We start from the raw sequence: 18,453 nt of genomic DNA, 5'->3' as shown, positions 1-18,453 counted from the left end.
GCGTATCTTTTTTTCCTGCAAGAGTCGCTTAATTTTAATACCATCAAATTCAAATCAGTGGATTGCTGTCCGTGTATTAGGCTGTGTCAGTCGCCGAATGCTTTAAGACTTAAGTAACACAAAATACAGCATTTTGACACATTTGGATTTTATGGACTTACAGCGAATTCTAGAATTGACATGTGCCTGAATGCGACTTAACCCTTCATTTCATGTTGTATCAATTTTGATACAAAGTGAAATAACCCCCATTGAATCTACACAAATGCCTTATTAATTTTTTATGAAGTAATTAAAATTAGTATTTCAAATTAGTTGGCAGCCTTATCCAACTATTGCACACTATTTCATTAGGTGCGAAATAGTTTTTAGTCATGCAACTCTATTTTTAATTAAAGAATTTAAAGTACTAAACAAAAAATTAATAAAAACGTTTTAATAAAAAGCTTTTATGTAACAATGCACTAAAAAGTAAAAAACAAAAGATTTTCTTTAAATATATAATAATACACTATTATTCAAGTAACTTTAAAGAAAAGCGTGGGTCTCTTCCTAAATATTAGTAAAGGTATCCAACAGATATATCTCCAGACCACTAGATGATCCTAGATCCGTCTGCACGTCACTGCATCAATCTAATGGAATCGTTCTACGTAATTTTATATATAGACTAGCGTGCCCGTCCCCGCGCGTTGCCGCGGGGCTAGAATAAAGTCCGAGGATAACTCTAGGAAAATCGCAACCTACAGGGGCGTCAGCGGACGCGCCTGATACAGTTTCGTGAACGACTTTAATGCCCCATTTTATCCAATGTCTATTGCACTGTTTAAAATGAACATAGGCGCCATAGCGCTCAAGGGATAGCCATGAGCGCAAAATTACACCCTAACACTGGAAAAAATATCTAATTAACACAGCCTACACTGTGAAAATTCAATACTGAGTACTACTGAAACATAAGTTAATTACGGCCGAACACAATATGGAAGCTATGGCTTCTCTCAGGATGTCTTGTGCGCGCCTCATGTCTGGAAAATTCCTCTTTTTATATCACCCTAAAATTATGGGATGTTGACACCAAGGCTAAGGACCATTGGGGGGATGGAGCCAAAACACGAGCACAGTTGTGAATACTATCACATGAGTGTGGTGGAAAATTTCTTATACTATCACATGAGTGTGGTGGAAAATTTCTTAGTCTAACAAAAGATAGCTCAATGCCATTTAAACATTAATAAAATTAGACTATCAAAAAAAGAAGACCTAAGTAGGTCACAGACCATTATCCTGGATTCCACTAAAGATAGGTCTTCATAGTGACCTTAACAATAATAAAACTGAGCATAGACCTACACCTCGTAATAAATACAGTAAGGTTGAATACTGACAAAAATACCCTTTGCAGTGCTTTTAGATACCCACTTTAGTGGCATTATATTGGCATTTAGTACAGACATCAGTGCAAATGAGTACCCACATCTTAAGCACTAATTACCAAAATCAGTGACACTGAGCAATCACAGTTTCAGCACTAAGTACCCACAGTAGTAATACTGAGTACCCACTGCTAAGGCTGAGTACCCACAGGAACGTCATCGATTACCAAGAGCTCCAGTTCTTGGTACCCACAGTAGTGACATCAAGAACCGACTGCAGTAGCACTGAGTACACATGGCTTCAACACTCAGTACCCACTGTTTCAGCACTGAGTACCCTTACCAGTGGCAATATGTCATTGGTAATCAATAGCACTATCATTCGAGTACAACAGCCGTAGCACGAAGAACCGAAATCGGAAACATTGGGTACCATCAACAATAGCAGTGAGTACCCACACTAGTGGCACTGAGTACCCACAGCAGTGACACTAAGTACCCACAGCAGCTGCATTGAGCATGGAAGAATATACAACGGTTGAACACTGTCATTTAGACAGTAGGCCTATTTGTTCACGTGCTTTGTGTGTATGGCAAATATAGGTCAAATGAGAAATATGCGTCTTCATTAATTGACCTTGAATAGGAGTTCAAGAAAAGAGCGTAACCAGAGACAACTAAGGTTATACACATTGAGAAAGTCCTTCCGTGTGTAGTTTGTTATAGCAATGTTTCAAACTACCCATTCATAAAACCATAAGAGATATACCGTGAGCAGGTGCAGCAGACTTATGTAACTCTATCATCTATGTCTGAGCGACTAAAACTATAGTTTTCATGAGTTTTACAAGTGAGTCTACAACTCTACATCTCCTTGCATGTCCATATGTTTAGTTTGTGATATTCTATTGCTTGTGCGTGGATATTTAGAGAAACACGTGTCAGTAAAAAAAAGTAGAACGACCACTCGCTTATATTAGGTATTCTAAATGAAATTTTCATAATGAAATTAAATAAAATTTAACACTTCCACCTGATAGGGATTGCTTTCATCAGAACAGAAACACCAAATTTATTGATGTATGTCCATTTTTTAAAAAGTTATGAATTTTTTAAAACTCGAAAAATGTGTTCGCTTTTCGAGCAGTAAAGGGTCTATTTGAGACCCCTCCTAACTTCTAAAATAACTAAGTTAGAACTCACAAATTTCTTGCACACACAGCCAGTAATACAAATAGCAAACCCAATTTTTTTCAAGGTTGTCAAATGAGCCAAAGCACAATTTTACCAAAGTACGAAAAGGGAGAAAAAAAGTCAATTTACAGTCATTTTTAAAAAATCATATAAAATAAACTAATTAAACCACATTAATAATGTAAATGTTCTAAGAAAGGAAATTCAAAGCATGTTAATATGAAATAAGCAGGCAAAGAATTAATAAAGAATACAATTAGTGAGACAAGATTCAGCAAGGTCAGTTTACAAAAATTAGAAATTATTTCATCCTTTTTCAAAAAATTATAACAAGTTAATAAAGTAAGGTATCAAAATAAAATTTAAACAATATTGAAGACCATGATGTTTTTAATATATGATTAACACAGAAACATGAAACAGTCATTCTGCAAAACAATATAAGGCATCCTTCCTTAATGCCGAAAATCAAGAATTTTCATTACCTAACATCTTGCAAAAAGCGTCCTTACTTTTAAGAAAGTAATATAAATTGTGTAGGAAACATGTTAGCATTACTTTGTTATAAAAAATTAAATAACTATTTTTGAAAAATTCAAAGTAAAAAAGTACCACTTCCGGTTATCGGAAATCGCTCAAAAGTTGATACGGATCTACGATTTTGATAAAATACTTATATATGAAATTTTATCAACCTAGCTGTAACGGTACTCAAGTTATCGTGTTTACACACGGACACACACACGGACAGAATTGGATAATCCAGTTTTTCCAACTCTATTACGCATAAAACGCCAAAAATTTTATATATCTGAGTTTATGATTTTTGCCCGATTAAAATAAGTCTTCTATATCCCGGATGTGATGAAGGACTGAGGAGTAAAACGGTGAAAACTGTCCAAATTTAATGTGATTTTTGTGCACGATTACAAGACTTTCTCTATACTTCGTATATACGAGAAAGTAAAAAAAACAAATACATTTATATATATATATATATATATATATATATATATATATATATATATATATATATATATATATATATATATATATATATATATAATATATATAAAGCTCAGTTCTGTATGTAATGCATATGTTTGTCGTTGGTCTTGGATGAATTTAAGTGTTAGAAAATTATCGTGCGCAGTTGTCTAAATTTATGAGCTAAAAAATTACTATTGAAAGTGTTTGGAAATTATTTTCATTTTTCAAATTATAGTAATAATTGTCGGCATGTTCATTAAACACAAGTTTTAAAAAAATATCATCTTTTACAAAAATTCTAATTATGTCTTTATTTAGTCGTATAGCCCTTACTTCCCTTTGATAAATTAGGAAAACAAAATTACTTCCCTTTATAAAACCATTGCATTTTGTGGAAAATAATTTACTTTTTAATTACTTTGTTTTGGTGTTGGGAAAAAAAAATAATTATATAATTAGCGGGGATTGATCAAGTGCAAATGTTGTAGGTATTTTACGGATAAGCTTGGAGTATTAAAATTGTTCATCAAATTGAAACAGGCGCGTTCGTTTAAGTGAGTGCAAAAGACTATGAATAAGTTGGGGTACTATAGTCGTTCATTAAGCTAAAACAGGTGATTCCGCCCCGGGCGTTTATGTTCGCGTTAGTGTTTTCTTTGTGTTTAGGTGGGTTTGCGTTAGTGGTTGCGTTTTGATTTTGTTCGTTTTTGTTCTTTCTTTTTTCGTTTTTGTTTGTGTTTTTTTCTTTGGGTTTGTATTTGTGTTTTTGGTTGGTTTTGCGTTTGGATTTGGTTTGTTTTCGTTTGCTTTTTCGTTGTTTTTTTTTTTTTTTGTTGGTATTGGTGTTTGTGGTTGGGTTTGTTGTTAGGTTTTTGTTTTCGTTTGCTTTTTTGTTTGTTTTTTCTTTGTGTTTGTATTGGTGTTTGTGGTTGTGGTTGGGTTTGTTGTTAGGTTTTTGTTTTCGTTTGTATTTGTAATTGTGTTAGCGTTATGTTTGCGTTTTGTTGTTTTGGTTGGTTGTGGTTTGGGTGGGCAATGCCGGGTTTATGATGATTACTAAACACACAGGTAATGGTCTTTAATAGAAAGGTTTTTCACAGAAGCCAGAGCAGGGCCTGGCCGGGACGGCTAGTATATATATATATATATATATATATATATATATATATATATATATATATATATATATATATATATATATATATATATATATATATATATAAGGATAGATAGATCTAGATCTGTATATAATAACAGCCGATCCAATCATAATAACCCTAACAAAATGGAATAAATGCTGTCTGATTAATTAATAGCTGAAAATATTTATTATGTCTTTTAAAAAAAGATAAATTAAACATCAATAATAATCATAATAATAAATTGTATCTTATGTCTTAAAAATTTAATCATTTTTAGCTACATTAATTAATACATTTTGTTGCTCAATTCAATTATCATAATTATGATTTACTTAATGGGTTATATAATTATTTATACAAAATTTAGAATTACATAAATTGGAATATATTCAATAAAGAAAAATATAGAGTAAATATTACTTCAATAGTTCAAATTATAATTGTACATTTAAAATGTTGGTGTTTATTAGTGGTTAGTATTGTTGTATGGGTAAAATAAAGGATAAGAATTTAGGCATCATATTTCAAAAAAACCGAAACAAAGCTAGCCATAACACCTTGTACAAGATAATAAATGTGCTATGGAGATTCATGACATCAATTCTTTCCATGTAGTTTTTCTTCCATTGTGTGAAATGTCTAGATAGAATATTAATCATTAGTAATACTTTGTATGACAAATAATACTATGAAGAGTATTATATCCTGTATGACAAACATTAATGGTGTGTTTTCAGCCTACACTATGTGGTATTAGTAAAAAAAGCAATAATTTTATATATTGATAATTAAAGATCCTTGTGAAAAAAGAATTTAATGACCAACAACACATTCAGGTGGCTTAAGTCCTGAGTGAAAATTTGTGTGTGTAGATAAACTAGACTTACGAGCAAACTTTTTATGACAAATGTCACATTCATATGTTCTCTGGTAAATGAATATTTTTATGTTTAGATAAATGACCTTTAAATCTATATATTTTATGACACACATCACATTCGTGTGGTCTCTCTGGTAAATGAATATTTTTATGTCTAGATAAACTATCTTTACAATTAAATTTTTTATGACACACATCACATTCATATGGTCTCTCTGGTAAATGAATATTTTTATGTCTAGATAAACTAACTTTATAATTAAATTTTTTGTGACACACATCACATTCATATGGTCTCTCTGGTAAATGAATTTTTTTATGTGCAGATAAATAACTTTTTTTATTAAATTTTTTGTGACACACATTACATTCATATGGTTTCTCTGGTAAATGAATATTTTTATGTGCAGATAAATTACTTTTACAATTAAATTTTGTATGACACACATCACATTCATATGGTCTATCTGGTAAATGTATATTTTTATGTGTAGATAAACTAGCATTACAATTAAATTTTTTATGACACACATCACATTCATATGGTCTCTCTGGTAAATGAATATTTCTATGCTCTGATAAATTACTTTTATGCTTAAATTTTTTGTGACACACATTACATTCATATGGTCTCTCTGGTAAATGAATATTTTTATGTCTAGCTAAAAGATTTTTATGATTAAATTTTTTGTGACACACATCACATTCATATGGTTTATCTGATAAATGAATACTTTTATGTTCGGATAAATAATGTTTATGCCTAAATTTTTTATGGCACACATCACATTCATATGGTCTTTCTGGTAAATGAATATTTTTATGTATAGATAATCTAGATTTAAGGGCAAAACTTTTATGACATACATCGCATTTATGTTGTCTCTCTGGTAAATGAATACTTTTATGTTTTGATAAAACACTTTTTTGATTAAATTTTTTGTGACACACATCACATTCATATGGTCTATCTGATAAATGAATATTTTTATGTTCTGATAAATGATGTTTATGCCTAAATTTTTTATGGCACACATCACATTCATATGGTCTTTCTCCTAAATGTATCTTTATATGGTTTGCTAAATGATTTTTAATATGATATTTTTTATGACACACATAGCATTCATATGGCTTATTAATTCCAGAATGAATATTTGTGTGTGTGGATAAACTAGACTTTGTAGTGAACTTTTTAGACAAACTAGACTTGTTGTATACCTGTTCTAGGTTTATTTTGTTAATTTGTTCAATATGACTGATCATAACAACTTCTTGCTGACGAAAATTATGACCATATGGATTCACCCTTGTGTGAATGTTTATGTGTTGTTTAACATGATCAAAATGAAAAAATCTTTGACAACACATATCACACTTGTATGTCTTCAGTCCCTTATTGCTAATCAGATATTCTGTTGGAAGATTATCAATCAATTTTGTATGCAATAACTTGAGTTCTTTTAATTCATATTGAAGATCTGATTTTAAAACTGCAAAATTTTCTTTAAAATCAGTTGAATCTGGTGGGGAAGAAAGTTGTTGCTGTGCTTTGAAACCATTTTGTTGTTCACTCTCCAAAGATGAAATTGTTAATATCTCAGGTTTTATATCTTCAAAAATTGAAAATGCTGTTGATACATTTGGTTTCATGTCTTCAGAAGATGAAAATGATGTTGGGTTATCTTGTTTCATCTCTTCTAAATTAAACAAAGGCTTTGTTTTATCAAGATTTTTATCTTCTAAAGCTAAAAGTTGCATTGTTTCCTCCAAGTATTTGTCTTTAACAGTTGAAAATTGTGTTGATACATTTTGCTTTATATCTTCAGAATTTGAAAAGAGTGTTGATATATTTCTTTGTACTCCATCTAATGTTTCATCTGATTTCATGTCCATAAATGTTATGATTTCGTCACTCAATTCCTGTTTAACCTTAATTGAACTCTCCCAAACTATACAATTAGTGTCCTTTGTGTTTTCCATAGCTTTAGATTCATGAATTATTGCAGAAAAAACTGAAAAAAAAATAATCTTGATTAGAAAACCAAATTAAAAATAGTATTTAAAAATATATAGGAGGATTTAAGTTTTGAAAGCTACATAAATGTTTCAAAGTTTCATGTAACTGTTTTTAAATAAATGTATTAAAACTTTTTAGTAATAAATAAAGACTAGATCTAGCAATGTTTACAGCCAATGCAACCAAGCTCATTTATTTTAGCAATCATCTTGTTTAAATTTTTTGGCTAAATTATAATTAGAGATTCAGGGGAAACCACTCTAATATACAGGTGGCCGCTGTTTATATAGCGAATCTTGCTCGCAAACACTGCTGTTTAAGGTTAATTTCTGACCTATATTGATATATTTAGCCATTGCTTTATTATTTAGTTATCTATAATATTTGACAAAAATATATCATATTATACATCTATTAAAGCCTTAACAATGAGGCAACTTTTTTCACATTAACAGCCTCGGAGGATTTTACACACCTAAAACGATAGATTACCTCTAGATCTATATTAATCCTAATATATAAAAGTTTATTTGCGTACTTCTCGCTCTCTCTCTCTCTGTCCGCAAGTTTTTTTAGGCGATTGTGATCAGAATGTTCCGCTAAATATGGAGAACTTGTAGATAGTGGCTTTTGTTGAAAATAATATATATGGTGGATGTTATAAATGTATTTAATGTATTTAATGTATAATCTAAATTTTATAAATTTTATTTAAAGAAGGGAAATACAATTTAAGGCATATTCGAATGTAGAAACGCAATTTTAATAATGCAACCAGAAAAGCATTTATTGTTGTGAAAAGAATGAAATAAACAATGACTTCACATGTGACATCTTTAAACTTTGGAAAGAACACAAAACAGCTCAAAACTAATGGCATCATCTTCCAATTTTAGAAAATAAAGAAATGAACTATTTCATTCAAATTTGATTTAGATCTATAGATCTACTTATGGGGACGTACGCTATGAAATGTATACAATTTTATCACCTAAAAGTAATACAAATTACTTAAAGAAACAATTTAGTTCTCTTAATCAGACTTAATCAGTGTGTTCATTTAATAAGGTGTTGTGTTGACAAATAATGTAAATAATCCTGCCTGTCTGGGTTTTTTTTGGACTTAACTAAAGATTGGATGTATCTGATGTTTTTAATATTTTCGGTAACTAAAATAAAAATTTTAAAATTGCGACCTAAACAATGGCATCCTGCTATTCGATAGGCCACCATAAATTTTATTGTACACATTGTAATCTAAAAAAAGAAAAACTAGGTCATGTTGTTTAAATTTGCATTGTTATTTAAAAACTTGATCTGCAAAGTTTTGTAAACAAAAAAACTATATAGTGGGGCTGTCAGAAATCGATCACGAGTTCCTGAACAGCCAATCAATGTTTGTCTTACGAAAGTGAAACATCGGGTTATAACTTAGGCTTGATGAAAATAAATAGAAATGTAGCCTTAAACTCGACACATTATTTTCAAGTTCTCTGGATCTGCAAGTTGTATAGCATTGATTCAAAAAATATTAAATTTTAAATTTATTAATTTTAAATATTTTAAATTTAAAATATTAAATATTAAAGTTTTTTATAAAATTTTATCTTTTATTATTTTTACGGTCCTAAAACTAAAAAAGCACATTTGTATTCCATGTCAACAACATTAAGAAAGGATTTTCGTCAATTTTTCGTCAACTCACTGGTGTCCATTTGGCATTTAGGCCATAATATTATATATTATTATTAATAAATTATTAATAATAATATTAACGAAGTGTCTATTAAGTCGACTGTGAATATCTGTATTGGGGCTATTCACAGTCGTGACCGTTTTTGATAGATTTAATACTAAAAATACCCATCTGGGCATGAAGATGTTTAGTCGAGCGGTCATGGGCAGTGGCTGTTGGGCCAGAAGATGCGGGTTCAAATCCATCAGATGACATATTGCTATGATCTTAATGAATGCCTCTTAATCTTATTATCAAAATATTTTTTTCAGTTACTTGAGTTTGGATGTGTTATTTTTGTTAATTTTTTTTCTTTTGTGACGTAATTGTTGACATATCAGCAAAAAAGAAAAAAAAAAGACATGTCCCATAGATTTTTGCTAAGAGAAAAAAACACAAGTGTGTTGGAAACTGAATTATTGCTGATGAAAAAGGACATCCTATTAACTATTTCACCTGATATTTATTCTATGTGATAATGTGAATTTTTAATGGTAATTGAAAGTTGAATAGCAATTTGAACAACCAACTAAACTGATGCTTAATTAGTATTATTTACTTAAAAATTACTAAATCTATTATTCTAGTGTATAGATTTAGAGTGCATAATTATCAATTATTAATTGATCATCTATGACCTACACGTAGCCTGTAGCAGATATGTCTGATATGGGCCTAAAAGCTAAACTAAACTTTAACCGTAATAAATTTTTTATAAAAATATAACAAAATAAAAAAAGCACTGCTTTCTTAATCTATACCTCACTCCCCAGTCACAATAAATGCTTTTATTATTTTAAGATATTATTCACAGTCGTATTTAGCATGAAATGACAGCCGACTGTGAATAGCCGTATTGGGGCTATTCACAGTCGGCTGGGAATAGCCCCAATACGGCTATTCCCAACCGGCTGGGAATAGCCTTGGCCTAACCAAATAGCTTAAAATCCGGCACATTTAAAATAACAACAGCTACCAATACTTAGGCTATTATTATTTTTTTATTAGGCCTAATAATTTATTAGGCCTAATAATAATAAATAATATTATGGCTCAAATGGACACCAGTGAGTTGACAAACAATCGATGAAAATCCTTCCGTAATGTTGTTGACATGGAATACAAATGTGCTTTTTTAGATTTAGGACCGTAAAAATAATAAAAGATAGGCCAAACATTTTATTAAAAACTTAAGCCTAAAATTAATTCAGAAATTTAATATTTTTTTTATCAATGCTATACAAGTTGCAGATCCAGAGAACTTGAAAATAATGTGTTGAGTTTAAGGCTACATTTCTATTTATCTTCATCAAGCCTAAGTTATCACTTTCTTAAGACAAACATTGATTAATATTAATAGCCTAAGTATTGGTAGCCGTTATTTTAAATGTGCCGGATTTTTAGCTATTTGGTTATTTCTTTGCTTTGTCACTAGATCAAGTTTTGACCAATAGGGCTAACAACTAGATCTAGACTAGAATTCTAGATCTAGATCTAACTATTTTATAAAATATTTTTCTCCAACATGTTTAACATCAATGGACACGAGCGAGAAAAGTCTCAAAGGTATTTGAGAGGTGTATAAATTAATTTTAAAATCTTGCACGGCGTAGTTACAATTAATATGGTTATAAAATCCTGTCTGTCTGGTTTTTTTCTGACTTTACTAAAGATTGGATGTATTTGATGTTTATAATATTTTCGGTAACTAAATAAAAATTTAAAAAAAAGCAAAAACAATTTGGTTTTCACGTGTAATGGCGACATAAACAATGGCATCCTGTTATTGGATAGGCCGCCATAGATTTTATTGTACACATTGTAAGCTAAAAATAGAAAACAAGGTCATGGGGTTTTAAATTTGCATTGTTATTTAAAAACTTGATCTGCAAAGTTTTGTAAACAAATAGTTATCGATCACTAAGTTACTGTACAGCCAATCAATATTTGTCTTACAAAAGTGAAACATCCAGTTATAACTTAGGCTTGATGAAAATAAATAGAAATGTAACCTTAAACTCAACAAATGATTTTCAAGTTCTCTGGATTTGCAACTTTTATAGCATTTATTCTAAAAATATAAAATTTCTAAATTAATTTTAGGCTTAAGTTTTTATTTTTTATTAAGGTCTAAATCTAAAAAGCACGTTTTCATTCCATGTCAACAACATTATGGAAGGAATCTCGTCAACTCGCTCGCCTCCATTAGTTATTATTATTAGGCCTATTAGTTTAGTATTACTAGAATCTATATTAAATATTAGGATTAGGCCTATGGCTATGCGCGTATGCGGCTATTGACTTGTTCACGTGTGTGTTATTTTAAATGTGCTGGATTTTTAGCTATTTGGTTATTTCTTTGCTTTGTCACTAGTTTTGACCAATAGGGCTAACAACTAGATCTAGATCTAGAATCTAGATCTAGAATTCTTGATCTAAAATCTAGATCTATTTTATAAAATATTTTTCTCCAACATGTTTAACACAAAATGTTGAAAATAGGCCTATGGCTATGCGGCTATTGACTTGTTCACGTGTGTAAGCTTTAGTAACATTAGACCTTTCTTATCTGATGTTGTAATTCGTAAATGATCTTAAAACACTCCTAAAATGAACTTTTTTGCGATGTTTGTCGTTTGAGAATCAAAACTTGGGTCCCCATCTTGAATATATTTTTAGAGTAATCTCCCTTGAAGACAAGAGTTCACAAACTAGGCCTACACCGCTTTTACATTTACGACATGTAGGCTATACTATACATTTCTAGTTGTTGTTTTTTTATCTGGTTAGAGTAGGGCTTATGACACACATCCCCCCCCCCCATCGTTTTTACAGTCAGTTGATTTAGTGTGATCCCACGAGCACGTTCTGGTGGGCCTAAAGATTTATTCACGTCAGACTGAAACAGAAAATATGTTTACACCTTTTGAGTAAAATAAGTTTCTTTTCTAAGCGATCTGTGTTATCTCCTCACCAGAGGCGTAGCGACCCTTCCCGGCGCCCGGGAACAAACTTTTCGATTTGCACCCCCCCCCCCCCTCAAACTTTCGATTTGCACCGCCCCCCCCCCCTCGAGATTTTGATTTGCACCCCCCCCCTCAAACTTTCGATTTGCATCCCCCCTCGAGATTTTAATTTGCACCCCCCCCCCTCGAACTTTCAATTTTCCAACCCATTTTGGCGCCCCCTAAGCTCGGCGCCCGGGGACATATGTCCCCCTCGCGCCCCCGCTACGCTACTGCTCCTCACCAATCCAGTGTAAATCCTTGCAATTTAATTAAGCGAAAAAAGCACCCACCCTCTTTTACTATCGTGATATAAGTCACTACATTTTTTACGGTTAAAAAATCGTTTGGTTTGGGTGATATTCACATGAATGTGAGTGGTCTGAGTTTTGGATTTTTTCGAACTTACAATCCTGTTGAGAATTTTGTTTATTTTCAGGTGAACCTTATTTTAAGGTGGTTTTTCATTATACATAATCTTTTATGATAAAATGTCTCATATGACTCAGTTGATATTGTAGCTAGTCATTGAAATAAAGGATTTACCTTGTCTGGTTTACCACTTATAGTATCACCATGGAAATATTGTAATACCCCTTTCTGAGGGACTTTGATGTATTATTATTCTTTTGAAAGGGTTACTCCCCTTTTACGAATTGTAAAAGATTGAGTTAATTCCCTTTTATTTCCAGGGATGTTTTCACCTGGTATTAAGATTTTGGTTTGCTACATTTGTAGAACATTTTTTTTATGCCAGATTGGTTCCTTATGTATGTTTTTTGTGGAACCTATCTGCCTCTTCAAATGGGAGGGGATGTGACCTACTAAGGTCTGGTAATTTTTATTTTTACATTTGATCATACCATTAGTGGCCTAGTGGTTAGGATCTCGGCGGCCGAGGTTCCATTCCTCGGTGCGAAACCGAGAATGGTAGCTCAAGTAGCCTAGTGATAGACACTTGAGTGAACAGTAGCTCAAGTAGCCTAGGGATAGACACTTGAGTGATCTGTTATGGAGACTCATCGCACACGTCTCACACAATCTGGGCAGTCACTTGACCAGACATCGTTGAGAGATAATAAGCCCTGTGTGTCGCCGTGTAGTACTAAGTAGTTTAAGCAGCATATTCTTATATTACTTGTGGTTAAGTAATACTATATGCTTATAGCAGTGTTGTGTAAACTGTGGTGATTTTTCTGTTAAAGTGTTAAAAGCTGTGATAGTGTATCATATTATTTTTTTCCACAAATTGTAAGTTGGGTTTTGTTCATTCTGTAAATCTATTTTATCCTGTATAAATCTAGTGTCCTGCCACGACTTTGTACACTCATTAAAAGTTATATGCAGATTAAATGTATTGTTGGCATCAGTAGTTTCTCTAGTGTTTCCCCTAGACATCAAGTACGAGTCCTAGTAAACTATTGTGTTAGCTTTCTTTTATGTAGGCTAGTCGCCATCTGTGTATAATCATTGAAACGAATCCGGGAGCGTTCACCAACTATCTGGCTGATAGATTGGTGTCGTTACACTCACTTTAACCTGGATTCCAACTGGAGACTTTTGGTTTAGCAGTCGCGCTCTGATGACCGATTAAATGTAATGCAATAATATGTTGATTAGTTTGAGTCATTAAAGAGTGGTGAGAAAGTGGATCTTGATAGATGATCTAAATGTTGAAACGCCTACTTAAGAGATGCTAAAACCATCCGAAAGTGCAGGTAAAAATATGGCTTCCAGAGAGACTGAAGAACAATTATCGAGTTTGTGGATTCTAATCATAAATACAGTCACAGTAGTATTGATTTTCGCCAGTCATGTTTCGTATTTTGTCTAATACTTACGGACAGATATTCAAGGGATTTTAGTTAATGCATTAGTTGACGCAGAAGCGTAGCTAGGGAGAGGGGGGGGGGGTAGGCTGCCGCGGGCGCCGAACCTAGGGGGCGCCAAAAGGGGGTGGACATTTTTTTTTAAAGCTGAATTTATGCTGCAGTTTTTAATTATAAACAGTCTAAGTTAAGAAATGGCTACAAGCCTTTACATACTTATTTAACTATTAATTTATCTTGATAGTTTAACTGTAAAATATGTAACATTTACAAACAGTGACCGGCAAAAACCGCTAGATGTGGGGGGGGGGGGGCTTTTTCGCGACCAAAATCATAAAAATCTACAATAGATTGATTAGTTGTTAAACGTTACCACTTATGAAAAAAAAAGCCAATCGTATTAAAACGTATTGTACGATTTTTTAACCGTAAAAAATGTAGTGACTTTTATCAAGATAGTAAAAGGGGGTGGGCGCTTTTTTTTGCTAAATACAATTGCAAGGAGTTACACTGGATTGGAGAGGAGATAACCCAGATCGCTTAGAAAAAAAAAACTAATTTTACTAAAGTGCATGGCACGATTAAAACCTGTTCTACGAACCTTGTCCAAGATGGTGGGGAGGAGTGTGGGGGTGGGTGCGCTTTTTCCCGAACAAAAATCGCAAGTATTTGTACTGGATTGGTTTTAACACCTAGAACTAAAACTAATTATAACAAAGCGTATTGTGTAACAGTAGATTGCTTAGTTGACAAACGTTACCACTTATGAAAAAAAACCAATCGTATTAAAGCGTATTGTACGATTTTTTAACCGTAAAAAATGTAGTGACTTATATCAAGATAGTAAAAGAGGGTGGGTGCTTTTTTCGCTAAATAAAATTGCAAGGATTTACACTGGATTGGTGAGAAGCAATAGCGTAGCGAGGGGGGGGGGGGCGAGGGGGACATATGTCCCCGGGTTGGAAAATTGAAAGTTCGAGGGGGGGGGGTGCAAATTAAAATCGGGGGATGCAAATCGAAAGTTTGAGGGGGGGGGGTGCAAATCAAAATCTCGAGGGGGGGTGCAAATCGAAAGTTTGAGGGGGGGGGGTGCAAATCGAAAAGTTTGTTCCCGGGCGCCGGGAAGGGTCGCTACGCCTCTGGTGAGGAGATAACACAGATCGCTTAGAAAAGAAACTTATTTTACTCAAAAGGTGTAAACATATTTTCTGTTTCAGTCTGACGTGAATAAATCTTTAGGCCCACCAGAACGTGCTCGTGGGATCACACTTAATCAACTGACTGTAAAAACGATGGGGGGGGGGGGGCAGAGCCGGCCTTAGGGGTACGCGGGGCCTATGGCCAACCATCCGCGCGGGGCCTTATATTTTTTTCATTGGTGTATAATTAAATAAAACATGGTTGTACAGTGAGGCGTTTTCTTTTCTTCTCAACACGAATTAATATTTATAACGATATATATGGTATTTTTAAGCTGTTTATCAATGTCGTATTAACATTAAGACACTGATTAACAAATAATTTGTTTACTTAGAAGTGCTTTTGAAACGTTGCTTGTTTCTGTTGAGGCTTTTTGTTTGAAAAGTAAAAAATAAAACAGATATAAATTTGAGACACGCATTAAAAAGACGATGAACGTCAGCTTCAAACCTGATTTTTTTACATTGTTCATTTATGAAAATCTTACCAGTACGTTCACAAACAAAGATCTACTTTTCTTGCCTTTCGTGAGGAAAATTCCGTGATTATATCATCATAGTCCAAACTGGAGGCTATGTCTTTTTCTATTGACAGAATCGACAGGCCGCAGAGTTTGTCTTGGGACATCGTTGATCTCAAATAGTTCTTGATCAACTTCAGTTTGGAGAAACTTCTTTCGGCGCTTGCAACTGTGACTGGAACTGTTAGCAAGATTCTGTAGGCGTTCGCCGTATTGGGAAAGGAATCCCGAATACTCCAAATGTACTGAAGGCACTGTTTGGCTGACTTAATACCTTCGGGAACTTTGAAGCAACGTTAAATCGGTCCACAGTGGCAGGTGATAGTATCGATATCTTCTCAATTTATCGAGTGTTAACAGTGGCATTCAAAGTGTGTGGATGCCGGGGAAAATAGCAAAACATTTAAATTTCGGAATAAGCTCGAAACGTGAAAAACAGTGTTTACAGCTATAGATATCCAAATGAAATGACTCTCAAATGTAATCGCGGACGCTCAGTAAGGTGGAACACTGGGGGGGGGGGGGTGACAGTTGGTGGGGTGAGGTGAAGCCCGTGAAGGATAACTGTACATTTAAATCTATGGGATGCCAAACCCTTAAAAAAAATCAGTTCGGGTACTACGTTACTGGATCTCTGACCGCAGCCATTCAAGAGAAGGTGCGTGTTTATAGAGCGTCCGCGTATTACATTACAGATTAAGACCGCGTTCTCACAAGAGAAGGTCAGTGTCTATAATTAGAAAGTGAACCATGTGACAGCCAGCTTCATGTTATTTATGAGTTTCGCGATGGCATGCTCGGACTGCCGGTAATTTAGACGTTTTAGAAATCAGGAGAACTTTACCATAAATCAGTCTCGGCCCGATGTATCAAACAGTATAGACTTTATAATTTGTTTAGTGTGCCTACACTATTTTAAAACAAGAATCACTATGGCCTTAACTATTATACTGAATATCCCTACACAGAGGCGTAGCGAGGGGGGTGCGGGGTGGGGGGGGGGGTGCGGATCGCACCAGGTGACACCATTTAGGGGGGTGACACCATTTAGGGGGGTGACACCATTTAGGGGGGTGACACCAAGGCAAACACCAAGGCAAAAAATAGCAAAATATATAGAGAATAACTTGAGGGGGGTGCAAATTGAAAGTTTGAGGTGGGGGGGCGGTGCAAATCGAAAGTTTGAGGGGGGGGTGAAAATTTGAAAGTTTTTTCCCGGTAAGGGCTGCTACGCCTCTGGGAGGGGGGTTACACCATTAAGTGCCGCACCGGGTGACACCGTTCGTGGATCAGCTTCAGGGGACCTCGGACAGAATGTCCAAACACAAGTTGAAAAGGAGAGTAGCCTAAAGAGTCCTGGACACAGTCCCTCGCGGCGAAAATAATCCAAGGAACAGACTCATCCCATTGGGTGTTACTATTAGCGAACGTTCTTAGCATGGTTTTGAGGGTTTGGTGGAACCTCTCAAGTACGCCTTGAGACTGAGGGTGGTAGGCTGAGCTGGTGATGTGGGAAACGCCTAGCTTGGCTAGTGCTTCCTGAAAATGGTGACTGGTGAAGTTGCTGCCTTGATCTGTTTGCACGATTCTAGGTAATCCAAAGGTAGTGAAGAACCGGGTCATGGCTCTGACTACAGTCTTTGCCTTAATGTTCCGTAAGGGAATCGCCTCGGGAAAACGGGTACTTGAACACATAAAGGTAATTAGGTACTCGTTGCCCGCCTTGGTTTTAGGCAAGGGACCTACACAGTCCATGACGATTTTAGAAAAAGGTTCTTCTAATACAGGAATCGGACTCAAAGGGGCCTTAGGAATTGTCTGGTTTGGCTTTCCGGCCAACTGACAGTTTGTGCAACTTTTACAGTAACGCGACACATCATTTCTCATTTTGGGCCAAAAGAACAGTTCTTTGATCTTCGCCGTCGTTTTAGAGCACGGGTTCCCAACCTGGGGGTCGCGAAGGGCTTTCTGGGGGGTCGCCAACTGGTATACTAAACCTTAGTAATTTGAAACAAAACATAAATATTTAGAAGAATATTTGAAATTCGGCTTTACTAACATCACTGGAAAGGGAATAGAGAAGAAGCAAAGCGTACTGTACAAAGTTGTTCTCAGTCACGAGTTTATGAAATCTTCAAAACTGAAACGTCATTTGAGACGAGTCATTCGAAGCACATAAAAAAAAAAGATATGGAGTTCTTTCGTCGGTATGAAGCTAGTTGCAAACGTCAGAGACTTGATCGAACAGGAAGTTTTTACCAAGGAAACACAGCATTAGTGCAAGCATCACATGAAGTCGCGACAGAAAATGTGAAAAAAACACAATAGGAGAAAATCTCATCAAACCCTGCATGTTGAAGATGGTGAAGTTAATTCTTGGGGATTCCAGTGCAGTAAAGATGCAACAAATATCTCTCTAAAAATAATAGTCAGCGGCTTACAGCAGACATGTCTGTAGATGTTAAATAACAAATTTTTATTGAAATCAAGCTTTCACCATTGTTTGCTTTTCAAGTTGATAAATCAACAGACGTGAGTTCGTGTTCGCAGTTGCTGGTCTTT

General features: G+C 34.2%; 1 protein-coding gene across 1 annotated transcript; it reads right to left on the bottom strand.

Annotated features, from left to right (window-relative positions):
• Positions 1-4,824: 4,824 nt before the first annotated feature.
• On the bottom strand, positions 4,825-12,013 carry LOC131942196 (zinc finger protein 883-like). Its single transcript, XM_059301928.1, has 2 exons — positions 11,898-12,013; positions 4,825-7,597 (listed from the first exon to the last, which is right to left on the bottom strand). The coding sequence occupies exon 2, from the start codon at positions 7,563-7,565 to the stop codon at positions 5,619-5,621; it is 1,947 nt and encodes a 648-aa protein (XP_059157911.1). The 5' UTR covers positions 7,566-7,597; positions 11,898-12,013; the 3' UTR covers positions 4,825-5,618.
• Between the last annotated feature and the right edge of the window lie 6,440 nt (positions 12,014-18,453).

Source organism: Physella acuta, unplaced genomic scaffold, assembly GCF_028476545.2.
Source record: "Physella acuta isolate Inbredline_101_S28 unplaced genomic scaffold, ASM2847654v3 ptg000393l, whole genome shotgun sequence".
In the NCBI taxonomy this organism is placed as follows: Eukaryota; Metazoa; Mollusca; class Gastropoda; family Physidae; genus Physella; species Physella acuta.
Note: the sequence above shows the minus strand (reverse complement) of the source record. Positions and strands in the feature narration are given on the sequence as shown.